The sequence below is a fragment of the Alexandromys fortis genome, unplaced genomic scaffold, assembly GCF_014885135.2.
Source record: "Alexandromys fortis isolate MF-2015 unplaced genomic scaffold, M_Fortis_MF-2015_v1.1 scaffold_34, whole genome shotgun sequence".
In the NCBI taxonomy this organism is placed as follows: domain Eukaryota; kingdom Metazoa; phylum Chordata; class Mammalia; order Rodentia; family Cricetidae; genus Alexandromys; species Alexandromys fortis.
Window position 1 is genome coordinate 2,944,710 of NW_026067933.1, and position 23,617 is coordinate 2,968,326.

A 23,617-nucleotide genomic window follows, 5' to 3' on the forward strand; every position below is an offset into this window, starting at 1 on the left:
AGAGGGAGGGGGAGAGGAGTGGGGGAGGGGGAGAGGAGTGGGGGGAGGGGGAGGGAAATGGGAGACTGGGAGGAGGCGGAAACTTTTTTTTCTTATTCTCAACAAAAAAAAGATGAAAAAAAAATAGATATGCACATAAAACCATTGTCTTACACTTTGCGACCTTTTATCATGGAAGAGGTAAACTGGAGTATTCTAAATGTACTTGATAGCAGCCAGTAGCTCCTTATTACTGTCTCAACCCACTACCTAGCTAAACGTAGTCTATGTTACATCACATCATCCACTTTCTATGGCATAAATTTTCTTCCACCCATTCTAAATATTGCAACATTATATCCTATCTTACCCATGTGGAACATTATTACAGCAGCAGAAGCAGTGTAGGTTATACAAACTCCTCTGAATTCGCATGGAGATTTTTGGTGTGCGTGGGAAACACTTCCTAAATGTAAGATGGAATTTTAACATTGCTAAAGCTATTATAGTACCATTTTAATAGGGTACATTGTCCCAAACAGACATCTTTGAAACATACGTAGGATTTTTTTTTTTATTTAACCCAAGATACAACTGTGTGTGTCTACACTTAAAATATTTCCACCTCCATGGCTTGCTTTTCAGTGTGGTTTATGTAAATAAGTACTAACAAGCAATAGCTAAAACTCTCTGCAAACATATGCAATTTTCATGGTCAAATGGCACAAATGGAGTTATCTTTTAAAAAAATGTGTTATTTATACATTATACCTGTTCTGGCTTTTAAGTTTAAGTTTAGTTTTGTTGCTTTGTTTTCTCACCTTGACACAAGCTAAATCATTTGAGAAGAAGGAAAGTCAATTAAGGAAATGGTAGAGACCACCAGCTTGGCCTATAGGCAGGCTTGTGGGGCATCTTCTTTAATTGATATGATGGGGCCTGCCCCTGTGAGTGGTTGCCGCTCTTGCATGGTGGTCCTGAGTGGAATAAGAAAGCAGGCAGAGCAAGCCATAGTAGAGAGCTGTGCTCCTCCATGGCCTCTGTACCAGTTCCTCCAGGTTCCCGCCTTGAGATCCTACCCCGAGTTCCCTGAATGATGGACTACAAGCTGTAAGATCAAATCAAGACTTTCTTCCTTAAGTTGCTTTTAGTCATGGTGTGTATTACAACAGTAGAAACCCTAACTAAAACTTTGTCTTTTTTCTCCCTCCCCTCCCCACAGTCCCGTCTCATCCCTCTCCCCTGTATCAACTCCTCCTCTGTTTCCCATCAGAAAAAAAAAAAAAAAAAAAAAAAGCAGGTCTCCCAGGAATATCCACCAAACATGGCCTAACAAGATGCAATAAGACTGGGCACAGACTATTGTATCATAGCTGTCTATGGCAACCCAGTCAGATAAAAAGTATCCCAAGGGCAGGCAAAAGAGTCAGAGATACCTCCCACTCCCACTGTTGGGAGTCCCGCAAGAACACCCAGCTATGCAACCACAACATACATGCGGCAGACCTAGCTCAGATCCATACAGGGGCTGTGTTGTTGCTTCAGTTTCTGTGAGCCTTCATGAGCGCTGCTTAGTTGATTCAGTGGTCCATGTTCTTGTGATGTTTTTAATTCCTCTGGTACCTATAATCCTTCCTTACCCTCTCCTATGGGGTTCTCCTGGCTCTCCCTAGTGTTTGACTGTGGGTCTCTGCAACTGCCTTCATTGGTTGCTGGATGATGCCCCTCTGGTGACAATTGGGCTAGGAACTGATATATGAGTATAGCAGAATATCAATAGGATGTGGGGTTGGTGAAAATATTTTACCATTCTGTAGGCTGCGTTTTGTCTTATTGGATGCGTCCTTTGACTTACAAAGCTTCTCGGTTTCAGGAGGTCCCATGTATTTATTGTTGCTTTCAGTGTCTCTGCCACTGGTGTTATATTTATAAGGTAGTCTCCTGTGCCAGTGCATTTAAGGGTACTTCTCACTTTCTCTTCTCTTCTGTGAGGTTAAGTTTGGCTGGATTTATGTTGAGGTCTTTAATCCACTTGGACTTGAGTTTTGAGTTTTGATTTTGATGGTGATTACATTGAATCTGTAGATTGCTTTGGGTAAGATTGCCATTTTTATTATATTGATCCTACCTATCCAAAAGCATAAGAGATCTTTTCATTTTCCGATATCTTTTTCAATTTCTTTCTTCAAAGGCTTAAAGTCCTTGTCATACAGGTCTTTCAATTTTTGGTTAGTGTTATACCAAGATGTGATTTGGTGCTATTGTTAAAGGGTGATGTTTCTCTGATTTCTTTCTCAGCTCTGTTATCATTTATATATAGGCGGGCTACTGATTTTTTAAGTTGATCTTGTATCCTATTACATTACTGAAAGTGTTTATCAATTTTAGGAGTTCCCTGGTAGAATTTTTTGGGTCACTTATGTAAACTATCATATCTACTGCAAATAGTGAAAGCTTGATTTCTTCTTTTCCAATTTGTATTCCCTTGATCTCCTTTTGTTGTCTTACTCTTCTAGCTAGATCTTCAAGTACTGTATTGAATAGATGATCTGGAGAAAGAGGGATGCATTGTCATGTTCCTGATTTTAATGGAGGAATCTCCTTGCGTTTCTCTCCATTGAATTTGATGTTGGCTCTCGGTTTGCTCTATATTGCTTTTTATTATGTTTAAACACATTCCTTGCATCCCTGATTTCTCCAAGACCTTTATCATGAATGGGTATTGAATTTTGATATATGCTTTTTCAGTATCTAATGATATGATCATATTTTTTCTTTCAGTTTTTTTTAATATTTATTTACTATGTATACAATATTCTGTTTGTGTGTATACCTGCAGGCCAGAAGAGGGCACCAGACCCCATTACAGATGGTTGTGAGACACCATGTGGTTGCTGGGAATTGAACTCAGGACCTTTGGAAGGGCAGGCAATGCTCTTTACCTCTGAGCCATCTCTCCAGCCCCACTTTCAGTTTTTTTCATATGGTGATTTACATGGACAGATTTTTGTATGTTGAAGCATCCCTGTATCCCTGTATCTCTGGGATGAAGCCAACTTGATCATGNATTTGCTGGTATTTTATTGAGTATTTTTGCATCAATGTTTATGAGGGAGATTAACCTGTAATTTTTTTTTAGTTGAATCTTTGTGTGGTTTGGGTATCAGTAATTGTAGCCTCATCAAAAGAGTTTGGCGTGTTTCTTCTGTTTTTATTGTACAGAACAATTTCAGGAGTATTGGTATTAGTTCTTCTTTGAAGTTCTGCTGAAACCATCACAAAAGTCCTGGGATTTTTCTGGTTGGGATACTTTCTGGTTGGGATACTTTTGATGACTGCTCCTTTTTCCTTAGGAATTATAGATCCATTTAAGTTGCTTCTCTGGTTTTGTTTTAATTTTGGTATGTGGTACCTATCCAGAAAATTATACATTTTTTTTTTAGATTTTCTAACTTTGTGGAGTACAGGTTTTCAAAGTATATATAATCTAGTGATTTTATGGATTTCTTTAGTGTCTATTGTTAAGTTTTGATTTTGTTAATTTTGATATTCTCTCTCGCCTTTTGGTTAGTTTGGAGAAGGGTTTGTCTATTTTGTTGATTTTTCTCAATGAACCTTCTTTTTGTTTCATTGATTCTTTGTATTATTTTCTTTGTTTCCATTTTATTGATTTCAGTGTTTGGAGAAGGGTTTGTCTATTTTGTTGATTTTCTCAATGAACCTTCTTTTTGTTTCATTGATTCTTTGTATTATTTTCTTTGTTTCCATTTTATTGATTTCAGTTCTCAGTTTGAAATTTTCCTGTCACCTACTCATTCTGGTTGAGTCTGATTCTTTTTGTTCTAGAGCTTTTAGGTGTGCTATTAAGTCTCTGGTGTGAAATTTCTCTACTTTCTTTTTGTAAGCACTTAGTGCTATGAAATTTCCTCTTAGCACTGCTTTCATAGTGCCCCATAGGTTTGGGTATGTTATGTGTTCATTTTTCATTGACTTCTAGAAAATCTTTATTTCTTTCCTTATTTCTTCTTTTACCCAGAGGTGATTCAATTGAACATTATTCAGTTTCTGTGAGTTTGTAGACTTTCTGCAATTAGTGTAGTTGTTGGTGATCCGATAAGATTCAGGAGGTTATTCTATTTTTTTTTTAATCTGTTGAGGTTTGCTTTGTTAATTAGTATGTGGTTGATTTTAAAGAAGCTTCCATGAGGTACTGAGATGGTTTATTCTTTTGTGTTTGGATAAAATGTTCTAAAAATATCTTGTTAAGTGTACTTGAGTCATGACAAATATTAGTTCTCTTATTTCTCTCTGGCAGACCTGTCCATTGGCGAGAGTGGGGTGTTGAAGTCTCATACTATTAGTGTGTGGAGTTTGATGTATGATTTCAGCCATAGTAATGTTTCTTTTACATATGTGGGTGCTCTTGTATTTGGGGCATAGATGTTCAGAACTGAGACTTCATTTTGGAGGATTTTTCTTGTGATGAGTGCCAGGTGTCCTTCTTCATTCCTGTTGATTGATTATAGTTTGAAGTCTATTTTGTTAGATATTAGGATAGCTACACCCTTTTGTTTCTTAGATCCATTTGATGGGAAAACTTTTTGCGAACCCCTTTTCTAAGGCAATGCCTGCCTTTGAGGTTGAGGTGTATTTCTTGTATGCAGCAGAAAGATAGATCCTGTTTTTGTATCCATTCTGTTAACCTGTATGTGTTTTTTTAAAAAATATTTATTTATTATGTATACAATATTCTGTCTACATGTATGCCCGAAGGCCAGAAGAGGGCACCAAACCTCATTACAAATGGTTGTGAGCCACCATGTGGTTGCTGGGAATTGAACTCAGGACCTTTGGAAGAGCAGGTAATGCTCTTAACTGCCGCCGAGCCATCTCTCCAGCCCCTAGCCTGTGTGTTTTTATAGGTGGATTGAATCCATTGATATTAAGAGATATTAACGACCAGTGATTGTTAATTCCTGTTATTTTTCAGTGTGGTGTTTGTGTGTTTCTTTTGTGTGTGTGTGTGTTTCCTTTCTTTTGGGGTTTGTCTGTGTGAGGTTATCTGTCGTTTGTGTTTTTGTGGGTTAAACTAACTTCCTTGGCTTGCCGTTTTTACTTCTAGTATTTTCTATAAGGCTAGATTTGTGGATATGTACTGTTTAAACGTGGTTCATATAGAATATCTTGTTTTCTCTCTCTATGTTGATTAAAAGCTTTGCTGGATGTAGTAGCTTGGCCTTGTATCTGTGGTCTCTTAGTATCAGAGTTTCCATTGAGAAGTCAGGTGTAATTCTGATAGGTCTTCCTTTATATGTTTCTTGGCCTTTTTCCTTTGCAGCTCTTAATATTCTTTCTTTATTCTGTATGCTTAGTGTTTTGATTATTATGTGGTAAAAGGACTTATTTTTGGTTCAGTCTAGTTGGTGTTCTGTAAGTTTCTTGTACCTTCATAGGCATGTCTTCTTTAGGCTGGGAAAGTTTTCTTCTATGATTTTATTGAATATATTTTTTATGACTTTGAGCTGGAGTTCTCCTTTTTCTATCCCCATTATTCTTAGGTTTGGTTTTTTTCATTGTCCCAGTTTTCCTGGATGTTTTGTGTTAAGATTTTTTTTTTTTGATTTTTCATTTTTTTGTGATTGACGAATCTATTTCTTCTTTTCTTCTATTTATCGTATCTTCAATTCCTGAAATTCTTTCTTTCATCTCTGTATTTGGATCATTATGTGTGTATCTGTAGTTCCTGTTCATTTATTCAGCTTTTCTTTTTCCAGAATTCCCTCAGTTTGTGTTTTCTTTATTGCCTCTCTTTAGATTTTCAAGTCTTGAACTGTTTACTCTACTGTTTAACTTTTGAATTTTATTTTTGGCTTTCTTTAAGAGATTTATTGACTTCTTCCAATTTTTTGTTTGTGTTTTCCTCCATTTCTTTAAGGGTCTTTTATTTCCTCTTTGAGGCTCTCTATCATCTTCATAAAGTTGTATTTAAGGTCGTTTTCTTCTGCTCTGCTTCTTCTGTGCTTGATGTCCAGGTCTTCCTGTTGTAGGACTACTAGTTCTTGTGTTGCCATATTGCTCTTTATGTTGTTGATTGTATTCTTGCCTACCTGTCTCTTCCTCCTATTGTGCAGGCAATGTCTTTGTCTCTTGGTCTGATCCTTGCAGTCAGTGTCTCTGTCTCAGGGAATCCTCTTTTGGACTAATCATTGGGGTTGCTGTCTCTGTCGAAGAGAGCTGCGGAGATCTTCAGGGATGGGTGGGTTTCGGGTCTGAGTGGGACTTGTAGATTACAGGGTGTTGGGGCAGCCTTCCTAAGGAAGGCTTGCCTGCTGGCGGGCTAGTACAGCTGAGGCAGGTGGGGGAGGGATCTGGGCTTTTGCCCTGAGGTCTAGGGCCTCAAGATTGGGCTGTCCAGCTGTGGGGCTAATCACTCACCTCTTGGTCTGCTATGTGCTGTTCCTGTCTGCATCTCCCAATTTGGGTATTCTTATTTGTTTTTAAGTTTGAGTAGAATTTCTTAGTGAATAAATCAGTAAACTGGAAGAAATTCATCTCTAGAGAAAACCATGGCTGATGCTTAAGCTGACAGACCATTTAATTCATGTGATGTGTTCGATAATAATTCCTGAAAAATGAAATGGATACTAAAAAGTGAACCCAAAAAGACTAGTGAAAAAAATCAAACTGATTTCTAAAGCACTCCCAGAAAATCTCAAAAAATAAGTTTAAGCATTCCAAGCATTTTTTTAAAAAAAATTGCTAGTTTATTTTAAAAACATATTGCCCACTGAAAAAAGTATCTAGAAAAAAAATTGCTTCAAGGAAATTAGCCTTCTTTTTATTTGACCTTGGACAGAGAGAGTGGGCCAGAAGCAAATGGTCTTGGGTAAATGCTTTTTAAACTTTTAAATCCTTTTCTATTTGTCAACTCTGATAGTTCTGATGTATAGATATTCACTTAAGTCATGAAATCTTTATGAACCACTGTATACATGCTAATATCATATTGGATTTCATTTAAATCTAAGTACATGTTTTAAAATGTAGACTAATTTGGAACAAACTGTTTTCTCATATTGAGAGCCTTCCCTCCCTTGAGCTGTTTACATTCTTTATAAGGAAATGTGAATCTAAAGTATTTCACATGCTTTTTTGTTTATTGGTGTTTATCAGTGACGGTCTCATTTGAAGAGCCTGTGCGATTTTCCAGTATGGTAGTTTTTTTTAATGAGAACAGTTCCTGACACTACACAGTTCCTATTCTGTGTTTAGCACAGTTGAGTACACTGTCAAGAAAACTCAGGCTTCCTTGAGTTACAGCCCTCATTACACTGTCTTCTTCTACCCTCTGTAATGATGCACACTTATGATTATGGTACTTTTTTCTAATAGTTACACAATAATACCTTTTGCCATTGACTACAATAATTCCCCTTGATAAAGTTCTTTTATGCACTCGGCTTAGTAATGAATCAGCCAGACTCCATTTTAAGATCAGTAGCTATCTTGTTGCATGGTCAAAGTAAATTTGTTTCTGCTTACTGTAAAAATTAAGTGTCTGAAATTTTACATGTTCCACACCGTACACTCCAATCATATCCTGACCTCCATCCTCATAAGATAAGATGCTCTGCCAAGTTCCTATGTAACCAAAATTTACCCTGGAAGTCCTCAACCCTTGGAAACCCCCAAGGTTTGCAGTTTGGGGTTGTATAAAACCCCACTTCTCCTATGTTTGGGGCTGGCCTCTCAAGTCCCCTCTAACTTTTAAAGAGAGGCAGTCACTGGACTGGTGATATTGAAAGCTTGCTATAAATTTGGCCAATTTGGGTTCTGTTCTTTAGCATTCTTTGTAATATTAGGTTATACTCATACATTTTCTGTATATTGATTGATAGTCTCTTTATGAATTGATTAGAAATAAGGTGTATGCTGTCATTTGTTATTTTTTCATTCATCAAATTGTTGAGATCTGCTCTGTATCATGTACCCTACTGAGTTTGAAATGTTCACTAATGTTAGCTTGTAAAAAATAGCTTCTTACATACAGTATGAAATAGCCAGTAAAACTAAATACCAATAACATATAATCACAAACTGGGTAACTGCTTTGGAAAAAAAATCTTAGCAAATATCTAAGAAAATAATGCATTCAGAGTTTTATCCTGTGGAGCAGGTAGAGATGGTTAATATCTTTCTAAAAGAGAAAGTAACCTTGGAGTTCTGAGCAGAATTACAAGTATTTAGCCTGCAGTTGATGGGGTAGGGATTGAGCACTGTCAGTGAAGAAGAGGCAAGAGTAGATGTTCAGTGGCTAGAGCCTTGTGAGTGAGGTGTTTGTGGGCAGCTGAGTATGGTGGTAGAAGTATATCACACAAAGAAAGATAGATATTTGCATCTGACTGTCTTGCTTCTCTTTCTTCTTTTCCCACAGACTCCAGTAAGTATATGGGGGGGGGGGTTGATGTTGTTTGTTTGTTTGTTTGTTTTTAATAAATACAGATTTCCTTAGCATTTCTCAGTACTGTAAACTCTGAGGGAAAGAAAAGAGCTGCTGGGGTTTGATGACAAAGAACCATCCATGAAGGTTATTCAAGCCCAAGCAGCAGGTCCTCTGCTCCCTCACTACAGAATAGAAGCTGATTGTTAGGGACTGGTTATCCCAGTTTAAGGTTAAATAAAGGCCATCATAGAGTTGTCTAATCTGCTTCTCCCATTAACTTGGCTCTGTATTCCTGTGTGACTTTGCCCTGGTTTATTAATTCCTTAGATGCCTTACTTAGGTCTCACCTTTCTGATTGCTGGCTCACTGCAGTCTGTGCTGTGTTCTGGGCTTAGTGACACATTTTACCTGTGTGAATTTGCCATTTTGTTTGGCTGTGGTTTTGCTACTTGTCTTGGCCCTGCACTCATTCTGTGGATTTTAACATCATCTCCACCTTACTAAAACTAAGCCCTTTATTTTTATTGTTTAAGTAGCCCAACCCAAAGAGAGATGAATAAAGACATAAAATCTCATTTCTGAGTATACCAGCCAAAAGAGGAAGAATGGCCTGAATTGGGAATCTGAAAAAAAAAAAAAAAGTAACTCTTGATTTCCCACTGGTACAACCCACATGAATAGACAGATAAATGACATGTTCTCTGAAGTCAAAAAGGTACCACCTTGTAAATTTTTCAAAGTGATTTGGGACAGTAAGAGCATGCGGAGATATTAAAACCTTATCAGTAAGTACTTGTCAGATATACCAAATGAAGCAAAACATTCGACTCCCTTATCTCGAATTCATAAAGAGGTGAATCCCTAGTACCACTATGGGAATAGCAGCCCTGACCTACCTACTACCTTCTGACTCTCCCTCCATTTGTACCAGGAGACTCATAAACAAGGAACCCGCAGTTGTCCTAAGCGATTCCTTATCTCAAATTGGTCCCTGCTATTGACACAGGCCACCCAAATTGCTATCTGCCCGTCTTTTGTCCGCAGTCCATCCATCCACCTATTCTGTCTGGACCTGGTCCCGTCCCTTTGCCTCTGCCTTAGCGACCCCCACTGCAGCATCTGCAGCACACTAAGCAGCTGTATAACAGCAGCTGTGCAAGTAGCCCTCTCAGCTGACCCTCAGTGGCTTTGTTATCTCGCCTGGCAGATTGCTTGACATTTCTATCTGTCTTCCCCCTTTGAATCCTTTACAAATAATACTAGGCAATTTGGCTCTTTCTGGAAGCCAGGATGTTCATGGAACTCAGGGAATTATGATGCTCTCAGCTCCCGCTGTACAGTTGGAACTTCTCATCATTGCATCCAAAGACACTATCACTTAAAAAAGAAAACAAAGGTAAAAATTGTGTTATCTCTGGGGAGACACTCAGCAGACAATTGGAAAGGAAATGTGGAGGTGATTCATCCAAGTATGCCCCCTTTAAACCTTCAATGTTGTTACTCCAGAGCTGGATGGAGCAGATGGTTATATCTGGAGCAACTAGAGAGCTCGGGGGGTGTCTGCTTTTACTGTCAGCCTTTGACAAGAAGATATGACTTTAAGTCCTTGAAGTTAAGGAACTACTAAGCAAGGTATTTGATATTCTCCTATGACTTGTCCCAAACAATATTAGTCCATTTTACCCCTGTCAGTTCAGATCTGAATTGTTGGAGAGCATCTGATAAAAGGAATTAGTAGCTTGTGGGCACTCCAACCTGTTAGTGGCATGAGCTACAGTGATTACTTAGAGATAGTTATAGCCTAAGAATATAGAGTCTATTTTGTTTTGTAGAATTTTATATCTTTCAAAATATATTTAGGAATATATATGTATATACATATGTAGATACAATAACAATTAGTGAAAAAAGGCCGTGGATTTGAAGGAACGTGGGTAGGGGTATATGGGAGGGTTTGGAAAGAAGAAATGGAAGACAACAATATTATAATCATAATATCAAAAATAAATATTAAAGGGATAAAGATACTATATACATTAAATTGCATTTTAATTTGTAGGGATTTAATTAAATTGTAGGGATTTTTTATTATAGCTAGCTTTTACAAACACTCAAAATTAGAAGTAACCAAGATGATTCTTTCAAATAAACCTGTAAGTTGAAGGTTTGGTAATAATATAAATATACTGTTAAAGTTTTGTAGGTGGCTCACTCACTCTCACTATATATTGTATCTTGTTTGCTTCTGTGATTTTTTTGTTTGTCTCATTCTGGATATATATATATATATATATATATATATATATATGTGTGTGTGTGTGTGTGTGTGTGTGTGTGTGTGTATGTGTGTGTGTATGTGTGTGTGTTTGAAATGTACAATTTAATTGATTCCTCTTAGATACCAAATCTTTAAATTGTCTTTCTATATGTAAACTCTTAAAAGCCCTAGTTTTCATCTTACAAGAAGTTATACTTTTCTGGTATTGTCTTGGCCAAGTAAAACTGTAATACAGGATGTGACAAATTTTCTCTTTAAAATTAGATGCTTCAAGCTAATGTTTTGAACTGCCCTGCTATGAGAAAGAGAACAGAAAATGCTTGTAAGAGATTGTGTCTTCTATCTTTCCCAGCGTTATGCTAACGCACTTGCTAGTCTTTCCCAGAAGAAAATGATACAAGTGTAAATGATGTCTCCATGCTGGATGTGGGGGTTTAATGGCATGAATACTTCTGAAGAGAAATACAGACATTAGAGGACAATTTTATCCTATTATTCCGAGGCTTTTGCAATCTTGAGAGCAACAGAATAGGAGCTATCTCCTTTAAGGGGAAGGAAAATATCTAAGAGACAATAAGGAAAGAAAGAAGCCTGTAGGGCCTTTCTTTCCTTCTGAAAGTAATTGTTACCCGCCCTGACCATCCCCCCCAAAAGTTTTCTGCTTCCCAAATAGGAGATAGAATTCAAATTTTTTTCACTCTGTCCTGTTTGAAGAAATAACTTTGTATTGTCTGTCTACCCTTATATAAAGTTTTCATCTGTTTTTCAAGACATGTCAAAAGCCTAGAGTGATGGATGATAATTCATTACTTAAACATTATTTCCTAGTTCTATTAAACACTTTTATCATATTGACATTTTGAACGATAATTGTTTTTAAAGGAAAGCTTTTTATTTTTGTAGACCTTTTGCCTTATATTTCTTTAGATTATTATAACAATTTTTTATTGATTATCTCAAAACTCCACATCGTGCACCCCAATCCCACTCACCTGCCAGTTCCTCCACATCCTCCCCTCAACCTTAAAGCATCCCCCAAAGAGCCTTCTCAAATCAATCAAAACCAAAAAGCAAACAAACAACAATAACAATAACAAAAAATGTCTTTCTCCTCCATCCCTCAGGTACCTCTTTACTTATACCGGTGACATTGGGTGTTGCAGTGTACCACACAGTACACCCATGTCTTAATTAGGGTTTTGGCTGTGAAGATACACCATGACCACAGCAGCCCTTTAGGGCGAGGGGCAGAGCCAGATCTAAAGGAAGGTTTTTTTAATTGGATACAAATGTACATTAAAATTAAAAATAATACTCAACTTATAATTCTCTTTCCTGTTTCCAGATTATGCTTTTATTGGCCTTCTCTCATTTCTGTTCTCCCTCTTTCTGTCTCTCCTTCTGATTCTCCTCTCCTTCTCGTGCCCTCCTTCCCTTCCTTCCTCTTCCAGTCTTTGTCTCATACTTCGCTGGCAGCCAATCTCTCTCATTGTTGTGCTTACTTTTGGTCTAGATTTTAATATCAACATTTAGTGAGACTTAGTAAAATTACAATGTTTTAAACTATTATTTTTAGTAGATACCATTTTGTACAGGCAGTAGAGATAAAATCATAGCACTACTGTAAACATACTAATAGCTATGGTCCACATTCCATATTTTCTATGAGAAAAGTGCTGTGCCCTTGTATTAATTAAATAAGTGTTAACGTGTTAAATGAGTATTAAAATGAGTTACTTTCATGACTGCCTCAGTGAAATTCTATGGAACATTATTGAATTAGGATAGAGTGGTTGTCCTTTTTGCAAGTGAGAGTTTACATCCAAGCCTAAATTCTGTCTCTGAATTCTTCCCTGTTTAGCCCTGCCTCAAACTACTGTGCTCTTCTGTGGCTAGAGATTAATATAGCAGCTATTATTTTTATTAAAAAAGCAATTTAACTTTTTCCACACACATGGTTATGTAAAACTGTCCAGAACAATATTGTGATGTTTGTGTCCTTAATTTCATTGAGGTTGTTATTTTGATAATTGTACATCCATAATATTTTTTATTTTCTTGAAAAGATAGGGTAGTATAAGTGATTCACCTGACCATGTGATATGAAGAATAAATGTCAAATGTCTTGTAGCCTACAAAATTCTGCCATGATTTCATTCATTGCCAAAGCTGTCTGGCTTTGTGTATTTCTTGACCCTCATATCACTAAAGGGAATTTTCAAATTTGCTTATGGTATTTAATGATAGATATTGATATCAGACATTTTTGTAAACTCTGTCAATCATTGTTTCAGAATTTTCATCACTGTAACAAATTCCTGGAAAAAAAAAACAGCTCAGAGGAAAAAGATTTTATTTGTGTTCATGGTTCAGGGTGGTCAGTCCAGTAGCTGCTTCCTCTGGCTGCAGGCCTGTGGCAAGGGAGAACACCACAGCAAGGTCGCTTGGGAGAGGAAAGAGCCATTTGGCTCATAGCAGGAAGCAGAGAGCGCACAGGGCCTGGACAAGGTATATCTTTGCAGGTAGCCTTCTATGAACTGTTTACTCTAGCCTCCAAAAGAAATATAACAATATTTATAGAATCTCTATTAATGGAAGGCTATCAGAATGATAAAGTTCATAATCGAAATGACTGGACTGGTAGTCTAGTGTTTTTATACTAGTTTTTTTCAAAGGCATAAACAGGAAGTACATAGAAAACAGTGGGTGGAATGATTTCATGAGATTCTGTAGTGCTGCTAGTAGACCTAGGTGTTCGCTGCGCATACATTTAAATACTGTGTTTTTTCTCCTTCCTTTTTTTAAACATTGTAAATTCATTTTATTTTTTACAGTTTCAGACATGCACAATGCACTGTGAACATATCTATGCCCATTACCCTCTCTTCCGCTACTCCTGCAAACATTCTGCCTTTTTCTTCCCAGCTCATATACATTCATACTTTGATTTTTTTTCCTTTTGTCTGTAGCCACCGCAGCAGAGTGTTTCTGATGACATTGTTCATGCCATATCTGAGTAACAGCATTGAAAGACACTCCTCTGCATCTACCAGCCCTTACAAGATCCCCACTCTTTTTTTTTTTTTTTAAGTGACATTCGTGAGCTTGGCAGGAGTGATATAGAAGTCCTGTTTAGGACTTTCAACAGTCACTCTTAGCACTTTGAGCAGTTCTGAGTCTCTGCATTAACTACTGTCCACTGCTAAAGGAAGCTTCTCTGACCAGTGATGGGAGCAGCACTAGTTTAAGGTTATCAACATAAATATCTAGAAGATCATTTGATTGATACTTAGTTTTTTAATCATGCATTTGTTATATATTTATCACATGAATTCTAATTAAGAAATTTGAATGACTCTGATACAACCATTTTACTGCTCATGAGTTTTGAACATACTTCAAACGTTGAGGTTAGTGGTACTGGAGGACCTTTCAGATCCCCGGTGTAAATTAGTTCTGCAGCTATTTGCAGGTCACGGGAAATAGCCAGATCTTAAGAGTGAAGGACAGGGATGGTGAGAAATAGATGTTACAATATGTAGTCAACAAGCTATTTATCATGTGCAGTCTACTAGCCTCTAAATGCCAAGAGGATAGGAGCTTTGGTTCTTTGTATTATTTTGCATGAATTAAGAGAAGCACATTTGCTTTTACAACCTATTTCTTAAATTTTTCATCTTTTCCATGGTTTTACATCCTCTGTACAACTATCATTATTTGGTAACAAATTCTTCCATAATATACCCATATTTTACATAACCTCTCTATAATAGTAGGCATTTAGTGTGCTCAAATCTTTGCTGTTATATGGGATGGTATAGTAGATTTAATGTGTAGCATTATTTGATTGAATAAATACTGAATGAAAAAGTAGCAATATGTATCTTGGCTCCAGATAAAAACTCCAGTATACTTTAATAGCCAATGCATAATTAATGTTAGTTATTTCAGTTGGTGTGTGAACTAAACTGTGTTTTCAGAGTCAGGAAGTCCTGCTGTCTTTGTAAAGGTGCTTTGTACATGTTTAATTCATTTGAAGATTTACACTCAAGTCTGAATCCTCATAAGTAGGGTAGCCATACAAATACAGAAGGGCAGTGTATTTTAAGTCAAGCAAATTGATAGCAAGTGCAATGTACTCCTTTATCACTTAATACTAAAAAAGTAGTAGAAATATTGATATCAATTGCTGAAAGTGTTGGAAAGTGCCAGTTGAGTAGGAAATAGGGAAGTGAATCAGTGAACACTAAAGATACACTTACTATCTTTTTGGCTCTTCCTAATCATTTTTCAAAGGGATGTGGGACACATGGGATTTTAATTCATTCATTATTCTAGAATCATAAGTATATTCTTATTGCACATATATTCTTAACTTTATTTTTAATTTTTATATTGCATTTTATGCTTATGACTGTTTGCTTGCATGTGTATCTGTGCACTACAGGAGTTCCTGGTGCTTACAGAGACAGAAGAAAGCCTAAGATCCTCTGGAACTGTAATTATACATAGTTGTGACCTTGAATGTGGGTGCTGGGAATCAAACTTAGGGCCTCTAGAAAGGAAAATCCTGTCTTTAGCTATGGAGCCATCTCTCTAGGTCCTTGTTCTTATTTTTCATAGAAGAAGTTATCAAGACGATATTAATCTTTACTTATATAGTGAGTTGCTAGCATTAAGAAGTACCGTAGAATTCTATTTGCTCCCTCTTTACATTTGCACATTGTTAGTACTTCTTATTTTTATTTTATTTGATGTGAGAGAGGATGAGGCTTGCCATGGCACATATATTGAACTCAGAGGACAGCTTTCATAAATTGGTTCTCTCCTTACACCATTATGTTGGTTTCAAGGGTTAAACTTGGGTCCTCAGGCTCCTGTGGCAACACTTTGACTTCGTGAGCCATATCACTGACCTTAAAACTACATTTTCAGTGGAATTAAAGCATCAGTCTTCTGGTCTGTTATAATCAGAATTCCTGATATTCTTTCTTCTCAGCTCCTCCCAGCCTAAAAACACATTATATTTGCTTTTCTCATTTCACAAAATGGTCTTTAGTATTCCCTTTCCTTTTTCTTAGAAATCACTAGTGGGGATTATTCTTCTACATTACCACAGGGACCTATAATATAATGTTTATTGCCTACCAGGCTCTAACCTAATTATCAGACTGGTTTGAGATCACTCATACCAGGTTCTATGATCTTGATTAATAATTCCTTTTTTATATGTTGTATCACTTTGTGTTTATATTAATCATTGCTTATTCTGAAATATATTAAATTTATGGGCACCTTTTCTGACTCCCCAAACATCCTCTCTCTCATCACTGTTACTAGCCTAGTATTATTTCTGTATTTTAATGTTTGAAAGGTAACCATGGTATTGGGATAAGATCAACATATACCTGTGTGTATACGTGTGACTTAATATGGTGGATACATTTTGGAAATAATGACAAGTTCTGTTGTGCAAACATCATGTAGTAATACTAAAACAAACTCTATACAGCTGATGCATTTCTGGATTATGTGGCAACATCATCCTGTATGCAGCTTCTTGTTGACCAAACACCATGCATCCTGTGATTGTATGTGTGTACATATATTTTTATATGTCTCCTCTGTATGTCACATATTTGATGCTATATTATATATTTATAATATATAATGTACATATCCTTTATGTAACATATATGTAATATCAGTGGTATGTATATTATTTATACATGTATGCATCTATTGACTCTGATTTATTTGTATGCATATGATAAAAAAGGGATATCTGTTAAAGACAATCTACCAAAAAGTGCTGAACTACCATCACTCAGGGCACTATAAAGCTAGCAGGCAGGGAGAATCTTCCAGATGAGTTTTAGCTTGTTTTATCTATATCTGTCAAGCAAGGTATATGGTGTCTTTGGCAATAGGGTCTTGTCCATCTAGTTCCAGTGGGCAACTGAGAGAAAAGGCAATAAGACAATAACCTGTATTATTCTGGGAACTTCTAGGCTTCCCTGACCAAAAATTTATAGAGAGGTGTCCATGCCTGGTACAAGGAGCAGGTTTATTTAGCTATGAAGTATAACTCCCTTCCAGTTATAGTCTTTAACTTACATAATCAGCCTACAAAGTAGTAGGTTTCAGTATGGTACCCATAGGTCCTTCACTTTGGTTAATCTTCTCATTGCTCTCTGATCTCCTCTATTCCACCACCCCATCCCTGTTGAACCTTTTGACTCCAAGAACTCCCTTCTCTACTTCCATATTGCCTGTGTTCTTCTAGCTCAGCTTCCTTAAGACATCCATCTCCTCCTACCTCTTATCTAGTTTGGCATTTATGGCTTCCCAAAGCAAAACACAAATCTAAAGAAATGTTGTTAAATGGAAATTGTTTAAAAGATGAATAAATTCTTATGGAAGAATATTAGACGCCTCCAAGACTGTTATAAATTTTTAATCCTAGCCATAGCAAAATTATCCAAGGATAGCCTTGAAATTGTAACTATTGATAAAGAATTAAGGAAGATATGTTATAAGAATCCAAATTTTCCAACCAGACTTCCCAGCTAAACTCAAGACTTGTACTTCTACACAATACAGTGAGAATTCATTTCTATTCTAATTTTATTTTATTCTTTTTTGCCTTTGTTCTACCACAGACCAACTTAATTCAGTAAAATGGCAAAAATAAAAATACAAACAAAATAAGAACTTGATGTCTTTTTTATAGAAGTCTGAAATAGAGCGTGGGCATCTTTTCCACCCTGATTGAACCCTTCTCTCTGGCCTGTGACTTTGGTCTCAATGGAACAACTTTCCTATAAATGCTGATTTCTCCAGTCATGGCAATAGCTTCTACTGTTGGATGCATTTTTGCAGAGTTTTCAGTGCTTTGATAGAAGAAAAACACATAACATTTATTCAGTTTTTAACATACTTGTTTTTGAGAGTTAACTAACTTTCTGAATGAGAGTTATAATATAAACATATTAAGCTTTATAAAAATGATAAATTGGTTGTTTTTGACACATACAAGAAAATTGGCGTGGTTTAGTGTTTTATTTTTAACCAGAATCTGTATTTTGTTAAACCCTTAATTTTTTTTCTCTCTTTTGCGGCATTTTGTTCTATGGTGTTTTGTTCATGCTGTGTCTCCGTACCTGGTACCTCTCAGAATTTCAAGAAATCTGATAAGATTTTTTAATTTCAGCTGTGTGCCAATTGAGTTTGTCAATAAGCTCAGATGAATTGGTGCGTGATAAAGATAAGATGACATTAATTAAAAGATAAGCCAAGAAAACATGTTATTTTGTTATGATGATTTGAAAAGCCAGATGTCAGCAGACTTATTTCCATCCTTTGGAGAATGTATTGGGAAATTAGCCACAGACTGTTCAAATTTTTATGGAACATATTTCATTCCTTTTGAAAGATGCTATAAAATGTCCTATCAAGAAATGGTCTAACATAATTGTCCTCACTTTTCAAACAATAAAGATAGGCAGTATTTAGTAAAGACTTCCCAAAGGTGGGGGGAGTAAAGTTCCATGTTATGTAAGAGCAGGTTTCTGTAAAGCCATTTCCCACATAGACACCCATAGCCGTTTCCCCATTCATAAAAATGCTGTTGCATTGTTCATTGTAATTGATAAAATAATAGATTTCACTAGAAACTTCCATAGTGCCTTTCCTTAACCTAAATTCATACAGCATCCCATATTTTGTAGATCAGTATGCTAATTTTTGAGCAGCTGAATAACTATTACAAGCTATAAAGCTTGCTGTTATTTTCCTTTGGATGGTGCCATCTGTCAGAAACAAAAACAAAGATGAAAATCTCATTGAGTCATAAAAGAGTCTCCATTGCTTAATGTGCCTTTTACAGAGACATGTCTATCTAGGAGGGAAATTAATGCTGCATATTAAAGACATTTTTTCTTACTTTATTGCAGATGGGGAACTCAAGGTGATTTCAGCACCACCCATCCTCGGCCTGTGGTCAAAGTGAAACTCTTCACAGAAAGCACAGGGGTCCTGGCCCTGGAAGACAAGGAGCTGGGAAGGGTGAGTTTTTCTAGTTCCTGCTTGTCTAGGGTATCATGGCATCAGCATGATTCAGAGGAACATAGACAAATATTTCTCAGGTAAAATTTGTGTTCATGAAGTATGTAAAATCTGAACAGCAAGATGATTCAGTGGCTGAAAGTACCTGAACCAACCCTCATGGCCTGAGTTCAATCCCTGTTACCCATATGGTGAATCTCCACATGAAACATGGCTGGTCCTAAAACCTCCAAAGGCTCACCATTGCATGCGTTTGCCCTCATGCACACACATGCGTACACATACCCAGGCACACACAAAATAATTTAACAAATTAAAGTATATCAGACTACTTATTTGTAATTTGCCATAAATCCATGTTACAGCTATAATCTACTAATCATGACTGTGTATACATGAGAAAGTATTGTGACAGGCTTTGGATGCCTAAGAGGTACACATGAACCCAGAATCACCAACTCCATTATTGGTTGCTGAATAGCATCCACCCCAGGCCCCTTGTCCCTCCTGATGAAATGTCAGTCCCATTTGATGATTCTGTTCAAGGGTTGAAGGACCGTTTTTTTAATGAACAAGCCCACCTGCTGTTTAAATCTGGAGCACTTAACCAAATTGGAATCCCTCTATAGGGCATTCCTATAGGGCATTTCTCTTCCCTCTCTGCTGCTCTCCCATGGATGTGGGCTTCCTCGCATTGCTTTTAGCACGGCATCAGTGTGTTTCCCTACACTCGCTGCCTTTTATTTGGAATTATATTTATAACCCCTGTGTTCTCCACATGGCATTAAAGGGCTAAGTAGTCTAGTACTTACCATAGTCCAGTGTGGAAGGTGATTTGCAATCTGATGAGGTGGATATGTTCTGAGGCATGGCACTGTTTTCTGGTATATGAACCCAGATCTGAAAACGGCCATCACCGCTATTTTCAAGAACATAAGCCTTTAGAGCTCTTATTGTTTATTTATTTATTGGTACTATGGATGACTTTTGCAGGTATAGCTATAGACAAACAGCAGCAGCCGTCTCCGGGGCTTTTCCGTGTTTATTAATTCCTCTTCTACCTCGCTCACACTTGGAATTCTTGCAGTTCCAGGTTGCTTCTTCTTTCCATGCTGAGGGCAGCTAAGCTGAACGTTTTCTTCTTGCAGTCATAGAGTCACACATTTATCCCTTCAGTAAAGGTGCCTGTAGCGTAATATACCAGGAGATCCGCAGAGAGTAATCTCATCTGAGGGATTTATGAATCAGAGTTTTTCACTTAAACTAGTATTATATCCATTTACTTTATCTCCTTACTGTAACTGTTTCTCAGTATTAAGGAGCAGGCCTTTGAAACTTAACTTTGTAAGTCATTCTCTGGGTATTTTGATTCATTTTTAGATAATTAATACCATATTTAATCAGTTTTTAAGGTGAAGACATGTAGTATATTTTCCCATATAATTGTAAATCTGAGATCACACTTGCACACCCTTCATAAATAAGATAATTTTTCTGAGTTACTCAACTTTAGTATTCTAATCTTTTAAGCAAAATACTTATTATGGGGTGCTGCCCCTTTCATTTTGTGATATTAATGTCCTCCTTGTCCCCTAGTCAATAAATACCAGAATATAATAATCAGAAATGTCTCAAGACATTGTTGATGGCCCCAGAGGCCCTTATCAAGTCATGCGTCCATGTTGGAAACGTCTGGTCTTTACCAATGATCTAAGTCAGTTTGAAGACTGCAGATATTGTTTGTGTGTCTGACTGCCAGAGTTACTTTCCTTCCTCGGAGCTTCAGATTTACATGCTGAAACTGCCTACAAAGAGAACACACAATTTACACGATCATAAAGAAGTATTCCATATAGGCGTTGTCAGTCAGTGATCGAGAGGTCCCTCCGTTTCTCCATCCCTCATCCTAACATCCCACCTTTTTGGAGGAAGAAGCCAACTCTTCATCTTACTTAGCCTGATAAGCCTTCATAGTGGCCCTGGAGCAACCACATCAGCAGCCCCTGGATATTAGTTTAAAATGCTGGCTGTCGTGTCCTGCTTTAGATTCACAACCTGGGAAGTGGTGACTGCAGTGCACATTGACTGTCTTCTTGGTGACTTGCACACACACCCAATCTAAAGAAACCATGCTTGGTGAGCTGACCTCTGGTTCCAGATCCTTCTTCTGTACATGATAACCCTCTTGCTGTTGTCCATCTGCCGTCACATCTGGCTTGCTGGCTTTCATTTCAGATATCTATGCCTCATTCCTGTTGTAGACTTGAGGTCCTCAGATGTGTCACGTTCTGAGCACACATGAGATATGCCCATGGAAGGTAACCATTGTAAAGTAGGACAATGCTGATATCATCTATGCACTGATCTAGGTTTAGAAAACTCCTTTCAGACAAAGACCTTAACTTATATGATGTGAGATTTGTTGTTTACATTATTAAAAATTTACATAAAAAAGCTTGTTCTTTTGTTGTTGTAGTGGTGGTTTGGTTTGATTTGATTTGGTCTGGTCTGGTTTTTTGGAGACAGAGTATTTCTGTGTAGCCCTCTCTGTCCAGAAACTCAAATTCTGAGAGATTTGCCTGCCTCTTAAGTGCTGGGAATAAAGATATGCGCCACCATGCCCAGCTAAGAAAAGCTTGTTTGTATACATAAAATTTACTTATACATGTGTATAATATTTAACTTCAAAAACAAAAAAAGACAACGATGGAGAATAGATTTATATCACAAAATACCAGCACAGCGGCGGCGGGCAGAACTGACGCACGGGGGCAGCTGGTGACACAGCTGGCGCAGCGGCTGGGACCTGCAGGTACTGGCGCAGTGGCAGGCAATGCAGGCGGCAGGGACCAGCTCAACACCGAGAGCAGATCGCCCCAGGACAATTAAATCAAAGAGGTAGGCCTTTGGTTGGCGAGGTCCCTGGCAAACAGGGAGCCGGGTCCTGTTCCTGAAGACCCTTCTGAGGGGTGAGAGGGATCTTGGCCCCTGGCAGGAGCCAGGAAACAGAACGAGGGCATTTTGCAAGAGGAGCCTCTGGCCAGCAGGGAAACCTGATCTGGTTTTAAAAGACCAATTAGAGATCATCAATAGGAGGAGATGGGCAGGCGCCAAGGCAAAAATTCACCCAATAATCTGAAAAACAACATGAAAGCACCAGAAACCAATGATCTTACAACAGAAGGTCTTGAGCACCCTAACACAGAAGAAGTGGAAAAAATCGACTTTATGAAAGCAATAGAGTCCCTTAAACAATATGTAAAAAACACCTTTATAGAAATGGATGAGAAGTATAACAAAAAGTTTGAAGAATTGAGTAAATACGTACATGAGACCCACAAACAGGTAATGGAAACAGTTCAAGAATTGAAAACTGAAATGGAAGCAAGGAAGAAAACACAAACTGGGGACCAGCTGGATACAGAAAATCTAGGTCAACGAGCAGAGCCTACAGAAACAAGCATAATCAATAGGATACAAGAAATAGAAGAAAAAATCTCAGATTCTGAAGACACCATAGAGAAAATAAATGCACTGATCAAAGAAAACAGCAAAGCCAACAAATTCTCATCACAAAACATTCAGGAAATATGGGACACAATAAAAAGACCAAACCTGAGAATAATAGGAATAGAAGAAGGGGAAGAATCACAGCTCAAAGGCCCAGAAAATATATTTAACAAAATTGTGGAAGAAAACTTTCCCAACTTAAAGAGAGAAATTCCTTTGAATATCCAAGAAGCATACAGACTGGATCAAAGAAAAGCATCCCCTCGCCATATAATAATCAAAACACAAAATATACAGGTTAAAGAAAGAATATTAAGAGCTGCAAAGGAAAAAGGCCAAGTAATTTATAATGGTAAACCGATCAAACTTACACCTGACTTCTCTATGGAAACCATGAAAGCCAGAAGGTCCTGGATAGATGTACTGCAAAAAATAAGAGACCATGGATGCAAACCCAAACTTCTATACCCAACCAAGCTAGTATTCACTATCAATGGAGAAAATAAGACATTCTAGGATAAGAACAAATTTAAACAATACGTAGCCACAAATCCAGTGCTAAAGAAAGTAATAGAAGGAAAATCGCAACCCAAGGAATCCAACATTGCCAACACTGACTACAATAACTCAGGAATCTAGCGAACCTTCACCAACACACACAAACTCTACTACCAAAAACAGTAAGAATAACCAGAGTAAACAACCACTGGTCATTAATATCACTTAATATTAATGGTCTCAATTCACCTATAAAAAGGCACAGGCTAAGGGATTGGATACGAAAACAGGATCCAACATTCTGCTGTTTGCAAGAAACACATCTCAGCCACAAAGACAGGCACCTACTCAGAGTAAAGGGATGGGAAAAGGTTTATCAAGCAAATGGACCTAAGAAACAAGCGGGTGTGGCCATACTAATTTCTAACAAAGTTGACTTCAAACTTAAATCAATCAGAGAAGATGGAGAGCGTCATTTTATACTCATAACAGGAACAATTCATCAGGATGACATCTAAATCCTGAATATCTATGCCCCTAATATAAAAACACCCACTTATGTAAAAGAAATATTACTAAAATTCAAGGCAGACATAAAACCACACACACTAGTAGTAGAGACTTCAACACACCTCTCTCTCCAATGGACAGGTCAATCAGACAGAAACCTAATAGAGAATTAAGAGAATTATTGGAGGTAATGAAGCAAATGGACCTAACAGACATCTACAGAACACTCCACCCAAATAGGAAAGAATATACCTTCTTCTCTGCAGCTCATGGAACCTTCTCAAAAATTGACCATATACTCGGAAACAAAGGAAACCTCCACAGATACAAAA

The 23,617-nt window shown here is 37.3% G+C and overlaps 1 protein-coding gene across 5 annotated transcripts in view; it reads left to right on the forward strand.

The window, feature by feature from the left end:
• Window positions 1-23,617, forward strand: part of Cadps2 (calcium dependent secretion activator 2) — a 533,470-nt gene that overhangs the window by 251,682 nt on the left and 258,171 nt on the right. For all 5 annotated transcript variants that reach the window (XM_050145948.1, XM_050145944.1, XM_050145945.1 and 2 more), the window contains exon 7: window positions 18,656-18,767. In XM_050145948.1, coding sequence (XP_050001905.1) covers window positions 18,656-18,767 — 112 coding nt within the window. The remainder of the gene's footprint in view (window positions 1-18,655; window positions 18,768-23,617) is intronic.